Source organism: Glycine soja, chromosome 7 (genome assembly GCF_004193775.1).
Source record: "Glycine soja cultivar W05 chromosome 7, ASM419377v2, whole genome shotgun sequence".
NCBI classification, from domain to species: domain Eukaryota; kingdom Viridiplantae; phylum Streptophyta; class Magnoliopsida; order Fabales; family Fabaceae; genus Glycine; species Glycine soja.
In genome coordinates this window covers 5,250,879-5,273,634 of record NC_041008.1, presented here as the reverse complement: position 1 = coordinate 5,273,634, position 22,756 = coordinate 5,250,879, and the positions used below count along the sequence as shown (strand labels likewise).

At 34.1% G+C, this 22,756-nt stretch overlaps 2 protein-coding genes across 2 annotated transcripts; one reads left to right on the top strand and one right to left on the bottom strand.

Annotated features, from left to right (window-relative positions):
* Window positions 1–81: 81 nt before the first annotated feature.
* Window positions 82–2,703, bottom strand: LOC114419373. The gene is made up of 2 exons (XM_028385025.1): window positions 1,698–2,703; window positions 82–1,622 (listed from the first exon to the last, which is right to left on the bottom strand). The coding sequence occupies exons 1-2, from the start codon at window positions 2,701–2,703 to the stop codon at window positions 82–84; spliced, it is 2,547 nt and encodes an 848-aa protein (XP_028240826.1).
* Window positions 2,704–16,457: 13,754 nt separating this feature from the next.
* Window positions 16,458–21,416, top strand: LOC114418334 (formin-like protein 1). Its single transcript, XM_028383629.1, has 4 exons — window positions 16,458–18,506; window positions 18,683–18,882; window positions 19,699–19,943; window positions 20,141–21,416. The coding sequence occupies exons 1-4, from the start codon at window positions 16,522–16,524 to the stop codon at window positions 20,948–20,950; spliced, it is 3,240 nt and encodes a 1,079-aa protein (XP_028239430.1). The 5' UTR covers window positions 16,458–16,521; the 3' UTR covers window positions 20,951–21,416.
* Window positions 21,417–22,756: the final 1,340 nt, after the last annotated feature.

Here is a 22,756-nt window from a genome sequence, read left to right as displayed (position 1 = left end):
CGGCACAAAATAAATATGAACGTTACATATAAGTCAATAACAAATAAAATAATATTGTAACATTACATTGATACAAGGCGGTTAAGGAGCAATGTTCTCCCATAAACCTTCAGCATGATCATTACGAATCGCATGTACGTCATCCACCTCTGCTTGTTCACATATTGAAGGCATTTTTGTGCAAAAATGAGGAGTCTCACAAATGTCAAGGGATGCATCATGAATTTGTTCCCTAACACCAATTGGCCTTCCTTGTAGAACCACTGATAATGTACGATTATTTGGATCTTGGATGTAAAACACTTGTCTAGCTTGTTCTGCCATTATGAATGGTTCCTCCTTGTAACCTACCTTGTTAAGGTCTACTAAAGTGAATCCCATTTCATCTCTATGAACACCGGTATTTCCATTAACCCAGTTACATTTAAATACTGGCACTCTAAATTGATTATAATCAAGCTCCCAGATTTGTTCAATAACTCCGAAATAAGGCATTGAGGCTTCAATTGGGTTGTTATCAGATGCTCTAGAAAAGTGCTCAGAATGAGCCTCCACAAGCACCCCACTATTCTGCACACTACTTTTATCATCTTGTGACTTTGTATAGAACGAATAATTGTTTATGTCATACCCCTGCCAAGTAGGGACATTTAGATTCGGACCAATAGCCAACAATCTTAATGTTTTGGAAGCATTGTCATCAGTCATTATTGTTTCTTTAAACCAGTTCATGAAAGTTCTATTATGCTCTTGTAACAATTTCATCATGTTCAATTTTGGGTTAATAGATGTCAGATATTGTTTGTGAGTTTGTATGTATGGAACGACCTCCTGTGTGTTATTCAAGATATACAAATGCGCCTGTGACACATCTTGTCGACTCATGGTAACAACATTGAAGCCTCGTGTCCCTTGACCTCCTCGTGTCCGGTCATGACGAATTTTCGGTACCCCCACAGCTTCAACTGTTTCCATGTATTGTGAACAAAACTCAATAGCTTCTTCAGCAACATACCTTTCTACAATGGAAGCTTCTGGTCGGTATTGATTTTTGGTATATCCCTTCAACACTTTCATGTAGCGTTCAATTGGATACATCCACCGCAAAAAAACCGGACCACACAACCGAATTTCCCTCACAAGATGAACAATGAGGTGAACCATGATGTCAAAAAATGATGGTGGGAAATACATCTCTAACTGACAAATGACAATGGCAGCCTCATTCTCCAAGTCATCCAATTGATGAGGATTAATGACTTTACTACATATGGCATTAAAAAGAAAGCACAAACGGGTTATGGCAACTCTAACTTTGTCAGGCAAGATGCCGCGAATCGCAACAGGCAATAATTGTTGCATTAAGACATGGCAATCATGAGACTTCAAGCCAACCAACTTAAGATCATTGAGGGCGACAAGGCTCTTGATATTTGAAGAGTATCCTTGTGGAACTTTGACATTCCGCAGACATTGACAAAAGCTTTTCTTCTCTGCTGTTGACAGTGTGTGGCATGCTGGGGGTAAATATGTTCGTCGACCTTGTGATATGGGATGCAACTGCTCTCGTATTCCCATGTCAACCAAGTCTTGACGACATTTCAAACCATCCTTTGTCTTCCCTTTAATGTTAAGAAGAGTACCAATTAAACTATCACATACATTTTTCTCCACATGCATAACATCTAGACAATGACGCACATATAGATCAGACCAGTATGGAAGATCAAAGAATATTGAGCGTTTCTTCCACATGTTGTTGGGAGATGATGTCTTCTTCTGGGACTTGCCAAACACGGTTACAATGTCCTTTACACGATCATGAACTTGGTTTCCAGTTAATGCTTCTGGGGGGCCTTCATTCTCCTGACTTCCATTAAAAGCTTTTTTCAATCGTCGATAAGGGTGAAAAGCTTTTAGAAATCTTCGGTGTCTGGTATATACTGTCTTCTTTCCATGCTTGAGTTGGATGAAGCTTGTGTTTTTCTCACAGATAGGACATGCATGATGCCCTTTCACACTGTATCCACTTAAATTTCCATATGCTGGAAAATCATTAATAGTACAAAACACCATTGTGCGTAACCTGAACGTCTGCTGCACATTTGCATCCCACACATCTACCCCTTCTTCCCACAATTGTTTCAAGTCTTCGATTAATGGTGTAAGATACACATCAATATCATTCCCTGGCTGCCTTGGACCCGCGATCATCATACACAGGATAATGTATTTACGCAAAATGCACAACCATGGGGGAAGGTTGTAAATCATCAGTAAAACAGGCCAGGAACTGTGGTTGCTACTTAAGCTACCATAAGGATTCATTCCATCAGAAGCAAGAGCAAGCCTTAGGTTCCTTGGCTCATCCCCAAACTCTGGATACAAACGATCAATTGTCTTCCACTGTGGCGAATCGGCAGGATGTCGCAGTAATCCATCAGATTTTCGGTCATCCGAATGCCATGAAAGGTTTTTTGCATCATGTGCATTAGCAAACAATCGCTTAAACCTTGGTATTATTGGAAGATACCAGCACACCTTGGCAGGACGACAATTTTTGGTTCCTGCATCATCAGTTAATTCATCGTGTTGCACTTTGTATCGTGATACCCCACACGTGGGGCATTGCCGTAGTTCAGCATACTCATTTCTATACAATATGCAATCATTAGGGCATGCATGGATCTTCTTGTACTCCATTCCCACTGGACACAAAATCTTTTTGGCCTCGTAGTGATTTTTCGGCAAAGTGTTTTGTTCAGGAAGCATGTTCTTCAATAAGACCAGCAATTCAGTGAAGCTTTTATCACTCCACCCAAATCTTGCCTTCAAGTTTACCAAAGCTAACACAGCTGACAACCGCGTGAAAGATGTGCACCCCTGATACAATGGCGTGTTGGAATCACGTTCTATTGTATCATACAGAGGTGCATGCGCTTGCTCAAAAGTATGAAAGAGAAGAAAATTAACCTTTTTGGGTATGTGGGAAATGGGTTGTCCCTATCTCCCTTCATGAATGAGTTTTCTTCAAAGTAATTCCAGCTTGGTAATGGGGGACCAATTGCTGAACAGTAATAGGTGGATGTAAGATTTCTAATTCAGGAGAAAAGAATAATTGTATTGACAATAAGAAAAGAACCAAAGGACTTCAAAGCAGAAAAAGATTTGAGATATATACTTTTCAGATTATTATTCTGTGAACATATTCTGTTTGTATTGACTTCCGAATTCATGAAATCAATTTGCATATCTAGTAAAGCAAGATACACCTAATGCCCAACATCATTTTAGTATATTCTTTTAGACTCTATGTTTTGATTGCACTAGCAGGTTCCACTCTATTATGTTCAACCCCATATATATCATTTACAGCTTCGGAATCTAGTACTTTTGGTCTAGCCAACAAGAAAATAAGAAAAAAGAAAAAGTTGAGGCCACCCTTTGGGCCAATGGGGCATGATCAGGTTTGCTAAGAGCCCTGCACGTGTTTTTTAGTTTTATCTATTTGTATGAACTTAAGAAGAAAAAAGAAAAATCACTCAGATACCTAAGTTCCACTATCTCACAACACAAGCATGATTGTGGAAGTGCATAAGGGATAGATAGTGTAACTGAATGTGAATGGATACGTATATCCAACCTTTCTTCCTTTAGAAAAAACTCAGCTCAGTGTATCCACCAGAATATGGCAGAAGTTCCTCCACCTCAATTCTGGAACGAGAACAACTCATAGTTTTCTTCAATCTGCCATGAGTTGACTCAACCTCAGCACAAAATATGCCATAAACAGGTCTGTGGTCTGAAAACTTTGATTCTCCACGGACATATGATAACTGATGGAGACCTTCTCCGTACCACAAAATTCGGTCACACCTATGAAAGAAAAAATTCATATCAGCATAAGTAGCACAACTTGACAAAAATAAATCATAAACTATGAATGGTGCTTTATGCTTCGTTTTAGATCATCTAATTTTTTATCTTCATATCATTTTACTTCCTCTTTTAGCATTTATACTGAGTTTCTTCTAAATTCCTAGTAGGTGATGTGATAAATGATAATTTTAACCGGACTTCTAGTCGTGGTGGAGCAGTGCACACTACAGGACGCAAGTATCACCTTGACATTGCAGTAGGCCTAGTAAGTATCATTCATGAGTTATGTAAATTCTCCCATATATTATGCCATTATCAAATGGAAAGTATTTAGGGGTGTCCAAAAAATTATTTTGATCTGTGAACTACTTTAATACCAAAATGAATTAAACTATTAAAAACTGAATTATTTTATAAAAAACTAAACCTAAACTGTTTTAAGTTTTATTAATCAAACTGCTATTAAACATAGTTCAGTGCACTAGAACTAAACTGTTAATAATAGAAGCTTAGCTTTCAATTAAGCAGTGCCTGTTACCAACAACACTATATAATTTATGGTGGCTCTTAATAAGATCTGTGAATCTTTCATAAATTTCATCATAGAAGCTCTTGGCAATTTATTACTTAGACTTAAACATTAAATAACCGAAATTGATACTTGAATAATAATTTATGGTGGGGTTTGATGCAAATAATTTAAAGCCAAGATGGGAGATGACAAAATAACAGAAAATAGTTGCAGAACCCAAATTGGAATGTGTTGCAGGAACCTTCAGCAATGCCGTCAACAGAAAATTTGCAGCAGAGATCAGTTTAGCAAAAAAAATAAAAAATTCTTAAACATGTATCAGTTTTTTTAATAAAGAACCAATTCACTGAACTTGCAATAGTTCAGTTCTGTTCAGAATGAAAAATAAATGGTTCACTTTGGTTCTTAATAACCATGTTTTAATTCAGTTGAGTTCAGTTCAGTTTTAACTCTTGAACCAAACTATTAACCATCCTCTCTATTCTGTTTCCTTCTCTCTTCCCCTCTTTCTTTCTGTCTTTCTCTTTCCCACCTAAATTCTATATCATAATGCTTATAACTGTATAATTTTTGTAAGGAGCGTAAATATGGCAAACCTGTGGATCCAGACGTGTTGTTTCCTACTAACACCTCCTCCCACTTTGAGTAAAGTGTGCTTTCAGGTACTATGAATTGGACCTAATACACCTTGCTACCAGTGGTCACCCCTGAAACAGTGTAGAAGAAGAGAGAAAAGAAGAATGAGGGGAAAGAAGGTCACCAACATGAGACTTTTTATGAAAATCTTCTCTTCTCTCACGGTTTGACAAGAGTCATCACTGCTATGGGAGCAATATTCAGAAAAAGCAAAAGAATAAATGTTTGTTTGTGATTTTCCTAACGAAAAGTATTTTTTTTCTGAAATCATTTGATTTTCTCAAATGAGCAATATCAAAATGGGAAAGCGGGTGTTAACATGGATTGATTATTGTAAAAACTCAGCAAATATACATCCAATTAGTTTCGCTCAATTAATTTCATACCAACAAAAATCTAGCAACATAGCTATGATGTAGACCTCACCCAATATTTTTAACCCAATCGCAATCAACATCAACAAAGGAAGAGGTAAAAAAATGTGAGTAAAGGTAAAAAAAAAAAACTTAGCCAAAGCACAGGCTTCAAATTCCTGAAATGAGAAATTTAGAGTACTTACCTCGTAAGTTATGGTGGGTAGCGACGAAAGCCCTCCAACGACGTCCAAAGTTGCGGGTTTTGATTCGTAAGAGTAAGGAAAACCAAAAAAGGGGTAGAGAAGAGATGAAGAGAGAGGGAGAAGGTGAGAAATGGAAAGGAGAAAAGGAAGTGAGAAATCTGAGGGAAAGGGAGGGAGAGGGGCTAGGGTTCAGTAACGAAGAGGGGAAGGCCTTAGAATGCCACCGCGTCATTACCTAGGTTTTAACGGGCTTTGTTTTTTTTTTTAACCCAACTACGACGGTTTTACACTAAAACCCGGCGTAAATTTTATATAATATAACATTCTAAGGCGGTTTTTAATAACCGCCTTAGAATGTATGTCGTAAAATGTAATTTTTTTCAAAATAATTGCAAAAATGCCACCGCGTCACTATTTAAATCGGTTATCTAAATAACCGTCGTAGCACAGGTGATGTAAAAGGCAATATTTGTAGTAGTGTTTCTTATTACGTAGCAGTAACATAATTTGTAAATTATTTTAAAACGTTTTTATTATTAATAAAATTCACTAAGAATTTATTTAATGGGAAGTGAGAGTTATATATTTTTGAATTAATATATTTTACTGATAATAAAAAATATATTTAAAAGCTTGTTAGAAAAAAAAATGTGACTAACATTCTTCTTATAACTTGTATGCATTAATGACATAAAATCAACATAAAAAATAAAACAAATAAACCATATCATTTCGATAATAACATAAAGAAAAAATAGGATGAATTACATTCTCATTTCTCGAGAGACTAAAATCACACTTCCCTCTCCTCTTATTTAAAACTATACATTTTACTCCCTTTAAAAATCAATGTGCTATATTTAAATTAATTTTAATGTACATGAACATTTTAAAGATTTTTTTTCTTGCATCCTGATTCTCAACATGATTATTAGCTAATTTTGAATATTTATTGTCAGTTCTATGAGTTTAGAAGACAAAATAAAATTTTTAGATAAAAACTCAAAACTAATAATAAAAATATTTAAAACTTCATTTTACATTCTAAAATATTAAAATCACTAACAATAATAATACAAAATTATTTATATGAAACACTAAAAATTATAGAAAAAGCTAAAATATCATTAAGAGACATTTTCCTAATTATTCATTATCCTTAAGAATTTTGTTTATGTATAAAGTATTGAAATATAAAATATATATTTATTTCTTAAAAGAGAGGAGTACGTATTATAAAATAAATAAAATAAAATTTAAATAATTCTCAAAGGAAGAGAATAGAATTAACTAAAAAAATAATATGCACCTTAAAATAAAAGAGGTGTGCGTTAAGAAGTCACTATATTGATATATAAATAAATAAAACGATAAAATCATTAGGGCACAGAAGAGCACGCCTGCAAAAGCAACTTTTCTACCACTGGTTTTGTATATTAATTTTAGTACTAATGATTTCACGTAACATTGATATGATGTTCCATTGTCACAATGAAATCTCAAATTACAGCTTAATTTATTCAGCATAGAATCATAATTACCAAGGAAGATCGTTGTCCTTGTAATCATTATAATTTCAATAATTAGGCTGTATTGTGTACACAATTTCTCAATAATGGATGTTATCATTTTTCTTCGTGGATACTCTCGTACTAATAATTATTTTGCCTTTCGTTGCTTATATAATGATAATACCATTATATATAGTCCATACTATTATTATTAAGGATAGAAGATGAGAAACAGAGACATTGTCTTAAAAGTACTTGATAATAAATTCTATATATTTGAATCTTGAATTTTTTAGTAATATACATAATTAATTATATATTTAATAAGCTAATAAAAATTAATTTAAATTATTATATATATATATATATATATATATATATATATATTGTGTTTTATTTGGATTAGTCTGTGAAAAATGTCCATGAAGTACAAAATAATAAATACTTTAATTGAAATGTTTAAAAATAACTCTACAAATTTTTTGAATGAAACATCAAATTAGCCTGTAGAATTTCAAATCTTAAATCTGTAAAGAATGTCGCAAAGAAAAATTGTAAAGAAGAATTTTGGTTATTGAAATTGCCAATCGTTGGCGATTTTAATTCTTAATATTAGGATCATTAATTTGCATCCTAACTTCATTAATTATTAATTATTTGAGTCTTTGACTTAGATACGTATCAATCAATTTAAATTAGAAACCAAACTGATTACTAATTAGCGATAATGAGCCAACTGAAGAACAGAATTAATATAATTCATTTGATGATGTTAGAAATAAAACTAACGGTAATAATAATTTTAGGAACTAAATTTATTATCAATTATTGGAGACCAAGTTTACCCTTTTTTTTCAATAGGACCGAATTAATTGATAATATTGACAATTTTAAGAACTAAATATTTTTGTATACAATTTGTTTTTTTTATCAGCGTTTTTATACAATTAGTGCATGCTATTTTATTTCAATCATTACATATTATATTTTGTTATTTTATGGTAGAAATGACAACCTACTTTTTTCGTTTTAGTTTACAGTGATTGAAAATTGCTTTATTAACTTGTTATATAAAAGTTAATTTGTTTTGATAATTTTTAATTTTTTAATATTTTAAAAAAGATAGTGACCTATGTGCCAACTTCTTTGACTCGAGATCTACAAAGGGTTCAGCTATAACAAACTTTAAGCTTACAATTAATAGTGTGTTTGGATCTATGTCCAGCATCCATGTTTTCCTGCACATTAACCATGTTCAAATCTTCAAATATAATTGACAAAGGAATTGAATAAGCATTTTTAGCGATAGTTTAATGCACCAACCAAACATGTAATAAATCAACTTAACTTGAGTTAATCCGAAATAATTTGACATGTTATAAGTTAACCCAAACGAATCGTGCTAACTTGAAATGACACTTCTAAAATTGCATATAAGAATGGGCGAAAGAAGAAATATAAAAAAGATTATAAATGTAATACGTGATGTGCCTAGCAACCAATAATCTCTAATAGATTACACTAACCACTCCTAAGAGTTAATACAGGAGAAAAAAATTAAATAATTTTAGAAAATTTCATGATAGTTAATATAGTTTATCCTAATATTTATTGGTAAATACTAATTAATGTTCTAAGGACATTAATTAAGAAATTTAAAATAAAAATATTTTTATTGAAAGATAAAAAAATTATATTGTTTATGATCTATTTTACCCTCATAATTTACACAATAAATATTTTATTTTTTAACTTCTTAATCAATATCCTAATTAATTAATAACATTTCGTAACAAGATCCATAATTTTAAGCATGAAGCATCAAGCCAATGTGCATCATTCAGCTTAGCCTTTTAGTTGAAGTAGCTACGAAGCTGACTTGGAGATGATGCTAAAGTGTACTTGACAACTTTTGGAATATGTCAAGTGACCAATGTTAACCTTTCTCGTGGGCTAAGTGGGGGAGCATTCAATATTCAATTATTCATGATCCGTGTGTACGTATGATCGTGTGTTTTCAGTTTCAACTTTTGGTCAAATTTGTGGAGCCCAATTTCGCACTCATATAAACGAGTTTTCTATAGAAAATTAAATCTCTTTGTTTTATAATCTCTTACACAAACACTAGGATAACTTAAATTCAATTTTGATGTCTATTTTATTTGGTTAAACGTATTCCACTCCCGCCGATACGTTATTGGTATATTGGATAATTTTTTTAATAGAAAAACTGACTTAGTATGATTCTAACAAAACTAAATGTGACTTTAGGCATAAATAAGTACGTCTTTTTTTTCACTTTTCCTCAAAATTGACCTAAATTTTATCATGCTTATTCGAGAAACATTTTATCAAGCTCAATATATGTATATGGCCCGTTCAGTTTATTCTAAAATATTAATAAATTTTTGTATTACTTTTGAGAAAATAAAAAATGTAGGCAATTATTCACGTAGTACAAATAAATTTTATTAAACACAGGTTGGGGTTAATTTATGAATGCCGACCACCCTCTTGTTCACAAATTTGTTAGTGTGCATGCCAAACTCGTACCTCTCTCTGCACATTTCTGAATCCGGGGCTCTAGGCAATGAAATTACATACATTGCCTTCACGTGTTTTATTTTTTGGGTTTTGAAATGAAATGTATGTTTCATTATATAGAAAAAACAAAAGATGGGGTTAGAAAGCAGAATAATAATTTCTGTCAGGGTAAATGACCATACACATTACACGTAGACGAGAAACTTTGTGTGTTGATGGATTCTAAGATTGTATTTTACTGCCATTATTACGCAAGCACCATGCAGTAGGTAATTGTAGTGTACTCGTTATACCCCGTTTCAGGCACCTACGTAATGCACACATTTATTGCATGCCACCTTTTTAGTTTACGTCATAAAATATCTATTCTACAGTGACTTTATTTGATTCAGAAGTTTTTTTTTATTTTTGTAAATAAAGGTTAATTATTTTTGTATGATTGAAATACTATTATTACATACTGTCAGATATTGTTGTGATTTTCAATATATATTTTTACTACTAACTTTTAATAATATTCTTGACAAGTCATATATATAATATCATAAAGTTGTGTTTGAACAAATTTTTCAATAAGTTATTATTGAAGAAGAAAATAAAAAATAGTGTAGTATGTGCCATTTTTTTAGTGTAGTACTGTATATGAGTCTTTTTTTTTCCTCTTCGTCCTCTCTCGTTTACTTTTTTTCTCTCTCCCTCTCTTGCATTTTTTCTCTACCGTGCAATGCACGAGTTACTCTTCAAGAATGTCTTTTTTTTAATGTATAGGATGTCTTAAAATTGACATAAATGAAAATAATTTTTTTATATAAAGATAAATTTGTTCTTATTTTTGTTCATATTTATTTATCTTTTTATAGATATTTAATTATTTTTTCATACATATTTTCTTATTGTTTTTACAAAATTAAATTAGAGAGAGAAAAACTTTCTTTATTTTTGTTCTTTCTTTTCTTTCAATTTTTGCTTTTATTTTTTCACTAAAGTAAATATACCCTAATAACTTTTCCACAAAAGTATATTTTTCTTGTTACCCAAAACTCGGAATCTCAGATCGTGTTTAACTGAAACCAGACACATACGAAAGTATATATCCACTAGCCATTGATGAATTGCATTGCATGTCACCTAGATCTGCTCTTTTTTTTCGATCTTTCTTTTTTTTCCCTTTGTAGACAGATGCAATGAATTAAAACGGTAATTTTAACCGTTACCTTAACGTACGTTGATAAAGTTCAGAGTTATTCTAGTTGTTATAATTTCTTCGTACCAAATAAAAAGTAGTTTTCTTAATCTAATCTCAAGCTATTAACTACAATTTTTTTTTATAAGTAAAAGAATTTCATTAATAACTTGACTTAACTACAGAAATTAATTATACTTTAATCAAGCCACGCGCTTGAGAGGAAAAATATTCTTGGATGAGGAAAGATCATCCGAAAATGTAATTTGATGTAGAACAAAAGGAACACATTGACGTCAAGAATTTTGTAAGGTTGTAATGATCTAAGGAATCATTTATTCACACTCCTAATTTGTTTTATAGTTAAGCTTTTTTATTGTCACTTACATATATATTAAATTTTAATTAACAATTCCAATAATTGATTTTAATTATAAAAAGTTCAAGTCCTAATTGTGGTGCTAGCTTCTTTTTTTATTTATTTGGATTCCATATTTATCTAAGTCTAGAAAAAAGCACTATGATGGTAACAAAAAATTCAAACTAAAGCTGTGCGACCTAATCGAAAAATTAATCACAAAAACTGTCCTTACCATCACAGTATATATGCAATAATAGTATATAATGACATTTTAAATATTTGATTTTTTTCTTTATTTGAGGGTTAATTTTCAATTTTAATAGAGACTTGTAAAAAAAAGTACTCAATGGCACAACAAATTTCCAAAGAATGCATAGGAGCTACGATACCATTTAAAAAATCAACAATAAAAAGTTGATTGTATTTTACAACATACCGCAACAGAGTAGTTGTAATTTTATTTACTATCATAAGCTAGCCAACTAACAGATAACTAAGTCTAAAGAGATCCTTCTTATGTCAATCAAATTATAATATTTTTATGGAATTAAAGTAAGGAATGCTGATTATCTAAGCTAATGCATATGAGAATATGTATTATACCATGAAACAATTATTTCCTATAAAGTCTAATATCTACGGAAAATGTATAAATTAAGCTATACCTACCTTCTAAATTTACATATAAAATGATTTTTCCAAATATTTTTAATTAAAATTAGGTTTTCTTAACATTAACCTCTCATGTTAAAGAGATGAAAAATGGTTTTTTTATTAAGAAAAAAAAGGAAAGAAATATGATTTATATTTATGATGTAATAAAACTTTTTTTTTATATGTATCCTTTTTTAACATAAGTCATTAAAATTGATGTTAACAAAACTCTTTTATATTTTTGTGATGATGATTAGTTAAAATTTTAAATTATGCTTTACCTTCATACAACTTATAAAAATATTCAAAATAAATGGTACTATGATAAATATTAATTAATATAAGAGTTTTAAAAGTAATTTTTTATTATCAAAATATCGACTAAAACTATTAAACTAGTTTATTACAGTAGAAGTATTTAATGAAATTAACTGCAAAACTATTCAATACATATAAAATAAAATTAAAATATGTAAATTTTATAGAAATTTTATTTTTCTTTTTTGGATAAAAGTATATTTTCAATTTTATAATTATTTAAAAATTGTTGTCTTTTTTAAAATACATTTTTTATTAATTAAATATAGTAAATTAAAAAGGAAAATTTTAAAATATTATAGGCAAACGAAAAAATATAACAAGTTGATGTAATAAAATAATTTATGAAATACTTCTATTTTAATTTAGTAATTTCCTAGATTAATCAAATAAATTATAATATAATTGAACTGACTAACTTAATACTTTGAATGACTGCGAGTCATAATGGGGGAAATGAAATTTATGCCAAAGGAGAAATGAGGTTTGAGTGTAAAAATATTAGGTTATTTAACGTTATTCTTTTATGGAAATGGAGATGGAGGTTATATTGGTCATAATTGCCTTTGGCAACAAGTGTTATGTTCTAAATAAAGCCAAGGTAATTCGTTGCTTGTTAAGAGGAAATCTAGGAATGATTCTTTGTGGTGGAGGGACTTTGTAGGGGCATGCGAGGAAGAGAAACATGACCAATGGTTTGACAAAAATGTATGTTGGAGGGTGAGAGATGGAAGGTTAATCCAATTTTAGGAGCAACCATGGATGGGAAATTACAAGCTTGAGGATAGGTATGGGAGATGTTTATGAACTCGAATCAAAAGGATGAGATGATAGGGGGTGAAATTTTTATTGGAGGAGACAATGGTTCTAATGAAAATTACCCATGTTTACTAGTTTCATGAACGAATTGGAAGGGGCGAGTTTGGTGGCGGATGGGCAAGATTCATTGGTGTCAAAGTTGATCTTAACAGGGTGTTACTCCGTTACAAACACATATTTGTTTCTAATTGAAAATACAAATTTATTGATGTCCTTTTCTACAGGTCATTTTGGAAGCTTGCCATCCCCCACAATGTTGCTATCTTCGTGTGGAAACTATAAAAAACGAGTTACTCACTGGGAAAAATCTGTAATGTAGGAACATCTTGGAAGAACAACACCAACTTTGTCTGTTCTGCTCAGGGGAAAAGGAGGATAGCAACCATTTAATATTCACATCACATGTCCGTTTTTATATTGAATCTGGCAAAACTGTTATAAATGGATTGAGGTTCAGATTGCTAACCAGGGGGATCCCAAAAAATATTTCTTTATGCATGACTGTTTTTGGTTTGGAAGGAATAAAACTATTGTGTGGAGTGTTGTTTGGTGTGCAGTGGCTTGATCCATTTAGTGTCACATAAATAAAATTGTCTTTGAAGGGGAACAAATGGATTTTGATGCAATAGTGAAATTAATACGGTTCAGAGAATGGTCATGGCTTTATGGGAAAGTAAAGAACTTTTCCTACTCTTTTTATGATTGGTACGTGAATCCTAGTTATTGTATCCAAACTCTGGTTTTTTGATGTTGGCTTGGCAATTGCTACAGCATGCAGGATAAACATCATGTATGTTGTATAACTTGTATGTAATTTCGGGTTAGTACTGAGTAGTTGACTTGAGGGTTTGGGTTCGAGTGTGCGAATTAATATAAATTTTCTAATAATTGAGTTTGATTTTCCGAATAAAAAAAATACTATGTATTGTTAAAACTTAGATAATTAAAGATATAATTATATAGTATTTCATTCGAGTCGAGTTTTATTAAATTTTATTTTTACTTTCATTAATTTCTGGTATTATGTTTTTCAATATTATTTTATATTTTTTAATAATACCAATTTAGTCATGATAGTATTCAATTATTAAATCTTTTGAATTAGTGTCTTGATTTGTTTAACAGTTAATATGATTTTAAAAATATTGTTTAATATGGCAACAATAATAAAATATTAATATAAAGACGTCGACATGAACACAAGTGCTTTGCAACATGTGCAATTGTGCAAAGTATTCTCGTAAGACTAGTCTGACCAGGATCTTGGATGCTTTGAAGAAGCTGTATTGGGGCGCGTGCTGGCTCACGGAACGCACCGTTTTCGGTGACCGACATCCGCATATAAGGGTCCGTAGATACCAATTTGTCCATAACTCATTTTCTTTAATCAAAATTTTTAAAATTTAAGTTTTGGATAAACAAATACAGTATTCAGATGAAGAATTTGTCACTTACAATGATATTATTTAATTTAGATAGAATTAATTCTCATAATTAAGAGAATCTTAACTTGGTTGATAATTAAATAAGGTATATGTGAGTTATTATAAATTTTTAATCTTTACATATAGATTTTTTATTCTTATGAATAAAAAATAAATTAGTTCTCAATCATGAAATAAAAATACTATTCATAAATAATGGGAAATGCGTCTTAAAAGACAAGCTTGCTTGTTTTCTTTTGCATCTCTTCTTTATTCTTTATGGTAATTTCCTTTGTTGAATCTTTTTCCCCAAACTTTAAGGCATTAAAATGTTTTTTTTTGTTGTTGTCAATTGTCCAACTAAAGTGCTACATAATTGTAGGATATTTGGTATTGGTATTACAAGTTACAACCGACAGTTTTTGTTTTTTCAGCAAAGTAAAAGTCTATCACAGGCTACACAGTGGGACTTCAACATTTAGGATATTTAATTTTAAAAATAATTTTGTAATTATAATTATAAAAATGTCACATTTTATTATAAAGCATTAAAATAATACAATTTATTTTCATAATTAAATTAAAATATTTTTCAAATTAAATGACATTATTATATTGTTTTAAGGTAAGAAGAGCATGCTATAACAATATAAAATGTTTTTATAGTGTTCGAAGATGAAGTCTGGATGGAGTGGTATATTCTTAACCAGGTTACAAACCTCATAATAACCTTCAAGGATTTCCTTACCAAACAGATTGTGTTGTGAACAAACTTTTCTTGTTGCTTGGATCTGTCACCAACAAATTACATGAAGATTAATGTTGATTGAAGTTCTCTATAGGAAATTCAGGAAGATCTGGCTTCGGGGCTCTTATTAAGGACTCACAGGAAAATTGGTTACTAGGTTTCTTAGGAACCCTAATGTTAAACTCATTGCGCTGTTTCATGGTCTTCACTATGCTTGGAGCAAGGATACCATTAATTTGATCATTTGTTATTCAGATTCTCTATATGCTATTCAACTTGTCAAGGGAGCATTGAATCAATAACACCCTTATGCTGCAATCATAGTAGCTAGGATTCGTCAACTCTTATCCTCGTATTGGGAGGTCCAACTTAATTTATCATAACCAGGAAGGAAAATGTTTGTGCTGACTGGTTGGCCAAGCATGGATCTTCATTGGACGATGTGTTTCTTGTTTGGAATTCTTCTCAGATGCTATGGGCATTTATTACTACAAGCTATGGTTTCTTTTGGGATTTTTGTTTCCTCCTAATAAAAAGATATTGTTATTTGAAAAACCAAAGAGTTGTGATAAACTCAAATAGATGTACATTGCATGCATATATAATCAATTTTTAAATTACTTTTAGATTTAATTCTAGTGAGAGGAATGTAACATAGACGATGAACTATATTAATATCCGTTGATTAAAATTCAACTATTAAAATTGTAACTAACTTAAAATTTTTTCACATATATATATAACTTTATTACAGTTCTCAACTATTAATATTTTAATTAATGGTGGTGAGGATATTTTCTACTTTAAAACATACATCTTCAGTTAGAGAAATTGAATCCTTAATTTCCTAACATCGTCCTGATTGAAGAATACTCATTTTCCCACATTGTTCAGTTGGGATTGTGAACGAGAGTGATCATGTCAAATACTAACAAATATTTAAAATTGACATATTATAAAAATTTGATTGTATTGATTGTTAATCTATTTATAATAGAATGGACAAGTGGAACATTGTGCATAATTAAAAAAAAAATCTGAATGTGTTAATGTAACTTGCTTCAAATTTACCATAACAATTAATAAAAAAAGAATTAAAAAGTGGAGGAAGAAGAGTAGAACAGAACACAGAAGGTCAGAAGAAGCAGAAGAGGGGAGTGGAAATAGCAAAACATCAGCAAAATCAGAATCTTAGCTGGATCCACCACCACCTAAATTTTACCATCTACTTTCTCCCCTTTTGTCGATCTGATTCAACCTTTTTCCCACTCTCACTCTAACAAATCTTCTTCTCCCTTCCCTCCCCCCCCCCCCCTCTCTCTCTCTCTCCCACATTTAGCAAGAGAGAGAAACATGAGAGATAGCAAGCAGCACAGCAGAATGTGCAGCAGCAGCACCACCCTCGCATTCTTCCTTCTCATTGCACCACTCCTTTCCACTTCCACACCCACCATCAGCAGCAACAACAGAAGAATCCTCCACCAACCCCTTCTCCCCCAAAATGGATCCCCTCCTCCCTCACAACCCCCAAGCCCTCCTCCATCATCACCTCCAAACCCAAAGTACCCATTTTCAACCACACCCAATACCAATGCTTCTTCTTCCACACCCTTTTTCCCAACATACCCTTCTCCTCCTCCTCCTCCTTCTCCTTCTGCCTTTGCTTCCTTCCCTGCTAACATCTCCTCTCTCATCCTCCCCCAAACCCAAAAGTTCAAATCTTCCTCCAAAAAACTCCTCGCCGTCGCCATCGCCGCCGTCGCCTGCGCCGCCGCGGTCGTCGCCCTTTCCGCCTTCGTCTACTGCCGCCGCCGCCGCAAAAACTACTCCGCCGACGATAAAACCCTCAGATCCGACAGCAGCATCCGTCTCTTCCCTCGCGAAGCCTCCACCACATCCGGCGCCGCTTCCCGGAAAGCCAGAAACACGTCTTCTACAAGCTCTGAGTTTCTCTACCTTGGCACCATTGTGAACTCCCGCGGCGGCGTTGATGAGCTCTCTGACCCACGCGCCGCCGCGTTGAATCCTCGGAAAATGGACTCGCCAGAGCTCCAGCCGCTGCCGCCGCTGGCGCGGCAGGCTTCGAGGCTTCGGGAGGAATCGACGGCGACGGTGGAGGACGATGAAGAAGAGTTCTACTCGCCGAGAGGGTCGCTGAATAATGGAAGAGAAGGCTCCGCCGGAGCTGGATCGGGTTCCCGGCGAGTTTTCAACGCCATTGCCGGGGAAAACTTGGTTGGTCGTAGCAGCAGTGAGTCATCCACTTCTTCTTACTCTTCTTCCTCTTCTGCTTCCCCGGATCGCTCTCATTCCATTAGTCTTTCTCCTCCGGTGAGCATAAGCCCCAGAAAATCACTACCTAAGTCGCCGGAAAATACCATAACCCACCATTCGCCACCGCAGGAGGCGACGGCGATTAGAAGCTCGGCGTCCTCGTCCATACTGTCGTCTCCGTCGCCGGTTTTTGGGCAGCACGTGCCGTCGTCGTCAATATCGTCGACGCCGGAGCGGAGGGAGTGTCAGTCGCCGTCGCTGTCGCCGCTCTCTCTGTCTCCAAAGAAAAAACAAACCCCAGATGGAGAATCTGTTCCGGGACTTGTTGTGCTTGAAAAGACGCAATCTTTTGGTTCATCTAAGTCGAAAAACGAAAGTGGGTCACCGAGATTGTCCAACGCTTCTTCCAATGGGAAGTCCTCGGCGTTTTCTCTGCCGTCGCCGGTTATAGGGATGAACTTGCATCATGAGTTGGATCAGTCTCCGACAATATCCGACGTTTCAGATCGGTATCGACATTCTCCCCTTTCATCGTTGCATTTGTCACCGACGCTCCTTTCTTCGCCGGAGAGAGAGTTGAACTCTCAGCCTCAGCCACCACCTTCTCGGAAACACTGGGAGATTCCTGACTTGTTGACACCAATTGGCGAAGCACCAAATTTTTCAGTTCCACAGAGGAAACAATGGGAAATTCCGGTTCTTTCAGTACCAATTGCTCCATCTAGTAGTGTTTTAGCTCCGCCTCCACCTCCACCACCGCCACCGCCACCTCTGGCGGTTCCCCGGCAGCGTAAGCAGTGGGAGGTGCCGTCTCCAGTGACGCCGGTGGATCAACAGATTTCGAGGCCGGCGCCGCCGCTGACGCCACCTTCTAGGCCTTTTGTGTTGCAAACACCAAATACGAAGGTTTCCCCAGTTGAGTTGCCACCGGCTAGTTCTCAGAATTTTGAGGAGGGTTCTGAGGAGACATCTAAGCCTAAGTTGAAGCCTTTGCATTGGGACAAAGTGAGGGCCAGCTCTGATCGTGAGATGGTGTGGGATCAGTTGAGGTCCAGTTCTTTCAAGTAAGATCTTTAACTGTCACTCACTATGTTACTATCTTGTTATTTTGCTGTTGCATTTTGCTTTTTGAATTCCTGTTACGCTTAGGGAATGACACTTTTAGTAGTTGATGATTCACGTGTGACTTGTTGTGGTTGTTGTTCATGGATTAAGTGCTTTGAATTGGGTTTTGCTGCAGGTTGAATGAGGAGATGATCGAAACTTTGTTTGTAGTGAACACGCCAAACCCAAAACCCAAGGATACTACTCCACGCTCAGTTCTTGCGCCACAAAATCAGGAGGATAGGGTATTGGATCCTAAAAAGTCCCAAAACATCGCTATCTTATTAAGGGCACTTAATGTGACTATTGAAGAAGTGTGTGAAGCACTCTTAGAAGGTCATAACTTCAAACTTTTTTAGTTTTGTTGTAATTATTGATTTGTTCCTTGCATAGAACAACTTCTATTTGAAGTGTTGGCAGTTGTGGTAATATTGGCACCCGCTTAAATTCTTGCTGATCTTGGCCTTTTAATAATAATCATTTGGAATAAATTCTTTACCCACTCCCGACACATCAATTTTAGTTGCATGTGCAGTTGATGCTTGGGTATTTTATACAGTTGCTGGATAAAGTGGGAAGTTTTCAAAGGAAAAAGAAGATAGATATGTCGACACTAATTTGGCAACAACTTTTGCTTTGGTATAGTAGAAATTAGGTGAATAGGTGTAGGTCTTCATTCAGAGGAAGATGTGTTTATTGCCCACATATAGTTATAAATAGTACATGTTAGTTGAATGAAGCTGCTGGTCTGTTTTGTTAGGCTATCGTATTGGTTTATTTCTGGAGAATTTCTTTTAGCTAAGTTATTTCTCTCCTCAAGACTCCGGTAGTCTGGTTACTGAAACAAAATACTTCTGCATTCTAAATCTATCTTTGGCAAGTCTGTTGATTTGTCTATTTGTGACTCACAAGTTTCATGAAGTGCTAAATGAAGAGGTTTCATCTTGTCTCTTGTTTGTGGTGTTCTCTCTCTATATTCTCTATTTGTTAAACAAAAATCAACTTTTAGTTTAAACTTTGTTTTGTAAAAGTTTGCTTGTAGCCCTTGTTCATAAGAATGTGCTTTCAATAACTAAATCTGTCCACCACTATCCAATTTTTACTACTAATTGTGTTCCGATTATGTAGCTAAATCAATTTACCTTTTGACAGGCATTACTGATACACTTGGAACCGAACTACTCGAAAGCTTGTTAAAAATGGCACCAAGCAAGGAGGAAGAACGCAAATTGAAGGAACATAAAGATGATTCTCCAACCAAACTTGGTCCTGCTGAGAAATTTTTGAAGGCAGTGCTTGATGTACCTTTCGCATTTAAAAGGGTGGAAGCAATGCTTTACATAGCCAATTTTGAGTCCGAAGTGGAGTATCTTAGGAAATCCTTTCAAACTTTGGAGGTAATAACCAATCATCATTCTTTTCCATTGAATTGTTTATATCCTCTCCCATTATTTTTCTCCATCTCTCTGCCCATTTTCCCAAATACATTCTCTTGTAGTGGAGGCCAAGCAGAATCTGGTAATGATGTCCATACATGATTCTCAAGAGGTTTCTCTTTGTACATGTCATGACTTACAGTGTCTTGCACTTGCAGGCTGCCTGTGAAGAGCTGCGAAACAGTAGAATGTTCTTGAAGCTTCTAGAGGCTGTGCTCAAAACTGGGAACCGTATGAATGTGGGGACCAACCGCGGCGATGCACACGCATTCAAGCTTGATACGCTTCTCAAGCTGGTTGACGTCAAAGGTGCGGACGGCAAAACCACTCTACTGCACTTCGTCGTACAAGAAATCATCAGAACTGAAGGCGCACGTCCCTCAAGTACTAATCAAACACCGAGCACGAACTTGAACGACGATGCCAAGTGTAGACGCCTCGGCCTGCAAGTCGTGTCTAGTCTGAGTTCTGACCTAGCGAGTGTGAAGAAGGCCGCTGCTATGGACTCTGAAGTCCTCAGCAGCGAGGTATCCAAACTCTCCAAAGGGATTGCACACATTGCAGAGGCTGTGCAGTTGGATGAAGCAGCAGGGTCAGATGAAAGCAGCCAGAAGTTCAGAGAGTCGATGAACAAGTTCATGAGAATGGCTGAGGAGGAGATTCTAAAAGTCCAAGCACAAGAAAGTGTTGCCTTATCCCTTGTGAAGGAGATCACAGAGTATTTCCATGGGAACTTGTCAAAGGAAGAAGCTCATCCATTTAGAATCTTCATGGTAGTAAGAGACTTCTTAACAGTTCTTGATAGGGTGTGCAAAGAAGTTGGAATGATAAATGAGAGAACCATGGTTAGTTCAGCACATAGATTCCCTGTCCCAGTGAACCCTATGCTTCCACAACCCCTTCCAGGACTTGTTGGAAAGAGACAATACAATTCCTCAGATGATGATGATCATAGTCCATCTCCTTAGCTGTGTATCACTCATGTCAGTGTGACATCTTTTGGCTGCATCTTCTGTTAGGAAACAACCTGGAACCAGGCGATTTTGACGGGTCTGGGGGTGCATGTATGGTCTGGCCCATTTTTTTTTTCTCTTGTCAAATTGTAAAAATCCTTGTAAAAGATTTGAGTTATAAATATATTATAGATTATATATAGAGTAGAAGATTTTCTTTGGGGAAATAAGCTTCGCCTTATATGAATTGGAGATGATGTATTTTAAGGTTTGTTATGTACAAAGCTATTCAATTGGAGATGGCGCCTGGTTGCAAATGCTTTTATAGAAGACTATAATTTGGGGAACCACGATGTAATTCATGAGCCAGATTAGAATTTATGTGCATGGTAGGATTTTAGCTTGAGGGACTTTCCTTTTCTAAAGTATTGTAGACCCATATTCCTCTTACTAAATTATATATTCTTGAGCATTGTTAGTATCATATTTTTTTATTATTGGGTAGAATTTATTCCTGAAAGTTGATTATATAAAGAGTGAGATTTATATACTTTTCTATTTTAATTAATAATACAATAATGAATTAAAATGTGTTAAAAGTATTTTTTTTAATATTCTCTATAACGAGTTTATAATTCATTGATGTGAGACATGTTATCCAAGACTAATTTCAGAGCTCATTTAACTTTTTAAAAATAGGGTAACGTCACTTGAGCTGCATTATAATTGTCAGATTAGCATAGGACAATATGTCACATTAATAGAATATTAGAAATTGGAGAAAAAAGATTATGTAATATATAGTATGGTTGGAAATTAATTATATTTTTAATTTAAGCATACATTTATGAGTTTGGCTATTATATTTGTGTGTATGAAAAGATATCTCTTAAAGAGATTGAAATCTCTTGAATAAATTTTTCTATATTTAGTTTTCAGAGTTATCTGTAAGTATGAGAGGATGTACAGTTATGATTTATTAAATCAAATACACTCGTTGTGATATTAATGAAAACCTATAAATTGAAGGTATCTTTTATTTTTTTTCTCCATATAACTAGGGGGTATAAAAGGATATGTACCGTCCAATTGTATTGTTTTATGAAATCGTTGATAAAACTGATCATATAAATAATTTCATACGCTGGAAGTATATGAAATAGTTTTTAATTTAACTTGCCGGTGTTTTATTTTATAATAGGGAAGCTAAATTTACTAAAATTGTGAGACCAACCAAGCACGTTATGAAAGGGGAAAGGATTTGTATTTTTCCGCCAGTTCTGTCACTTATGCAATTGAAGGCATGTTCCATGCACAATTGCCAGCACGTGATGCCCTAGCCTTAGAAAAAAAAAAGTGTAGTTTAGTTGACAGATTAGAGAAGTAAACGGCAAAATAGAACAACATCTCTTATTCTCTCTCTATGATATGAGCATATGTGTCTACAGAAAACATGTGAATAACACCAAAGCAACTGAGGCAGATAAAATTCAAGCCAGACATTGGTCTTAATCCGTGTCTACACCTGAGCTGGTTCCAATTGAAAACAGGACCATGTTCAAGTTATCTAGGCACTACTTGTGCCTGTTATTTGTTGGAAATATTGACACGGAAGCATTCAAGTCAAACCAGTAGGATAAAAATATAAATGTTCTACCAAATATGTAAATGTTCAGCCAATCAAGTAGCAAATGAAAATTTAGTTATTGAAAAATCATAAATAGGTTTAAGAATTACTGAACCAACTAAACTTAATTAATTATATGTGAAATTACTCATTTGATCGATTTAATTTCGTGATTTGTATTTTTTAGTTTTTAT

Coding starts and splice junctions, on each gene's coding strand:
- LOC114419373 (XM_028385025.1), bottom strand. CDS start 2,703: ATGGAGTACAAGAAGATCCATGCATGCCCTAATGATTGCATATTGTAT. Junction 1,623..1,697: donor CTGGTCTGATCTATATGTGC/GTCATTGTCTAG, acceptor TTAACATTAAAG/GGAAGACAAAGGATGGTTTG.
- LOC114418334 (XM_028383629.1), top strand. CDS start 16,522: ATGAGAGATAGCAAGCAGCACAGCAGAATGTGCAGCAGCAGCACCACC. Junction 18,507..18,682: donor TTGAGGTCCAGTTCTTTCAA/GTAAGATCTTTA, acceptor GTTTTGCTGCAG/GTTGAATGAGGAGATGATCG. Junction 18,883..19,698: donor GTGTGAAGCACTCTTAGAAG/GTCATAACTTCA, acceptor ACCTTTTGACAG/GCATTACTGATACACTTGGA.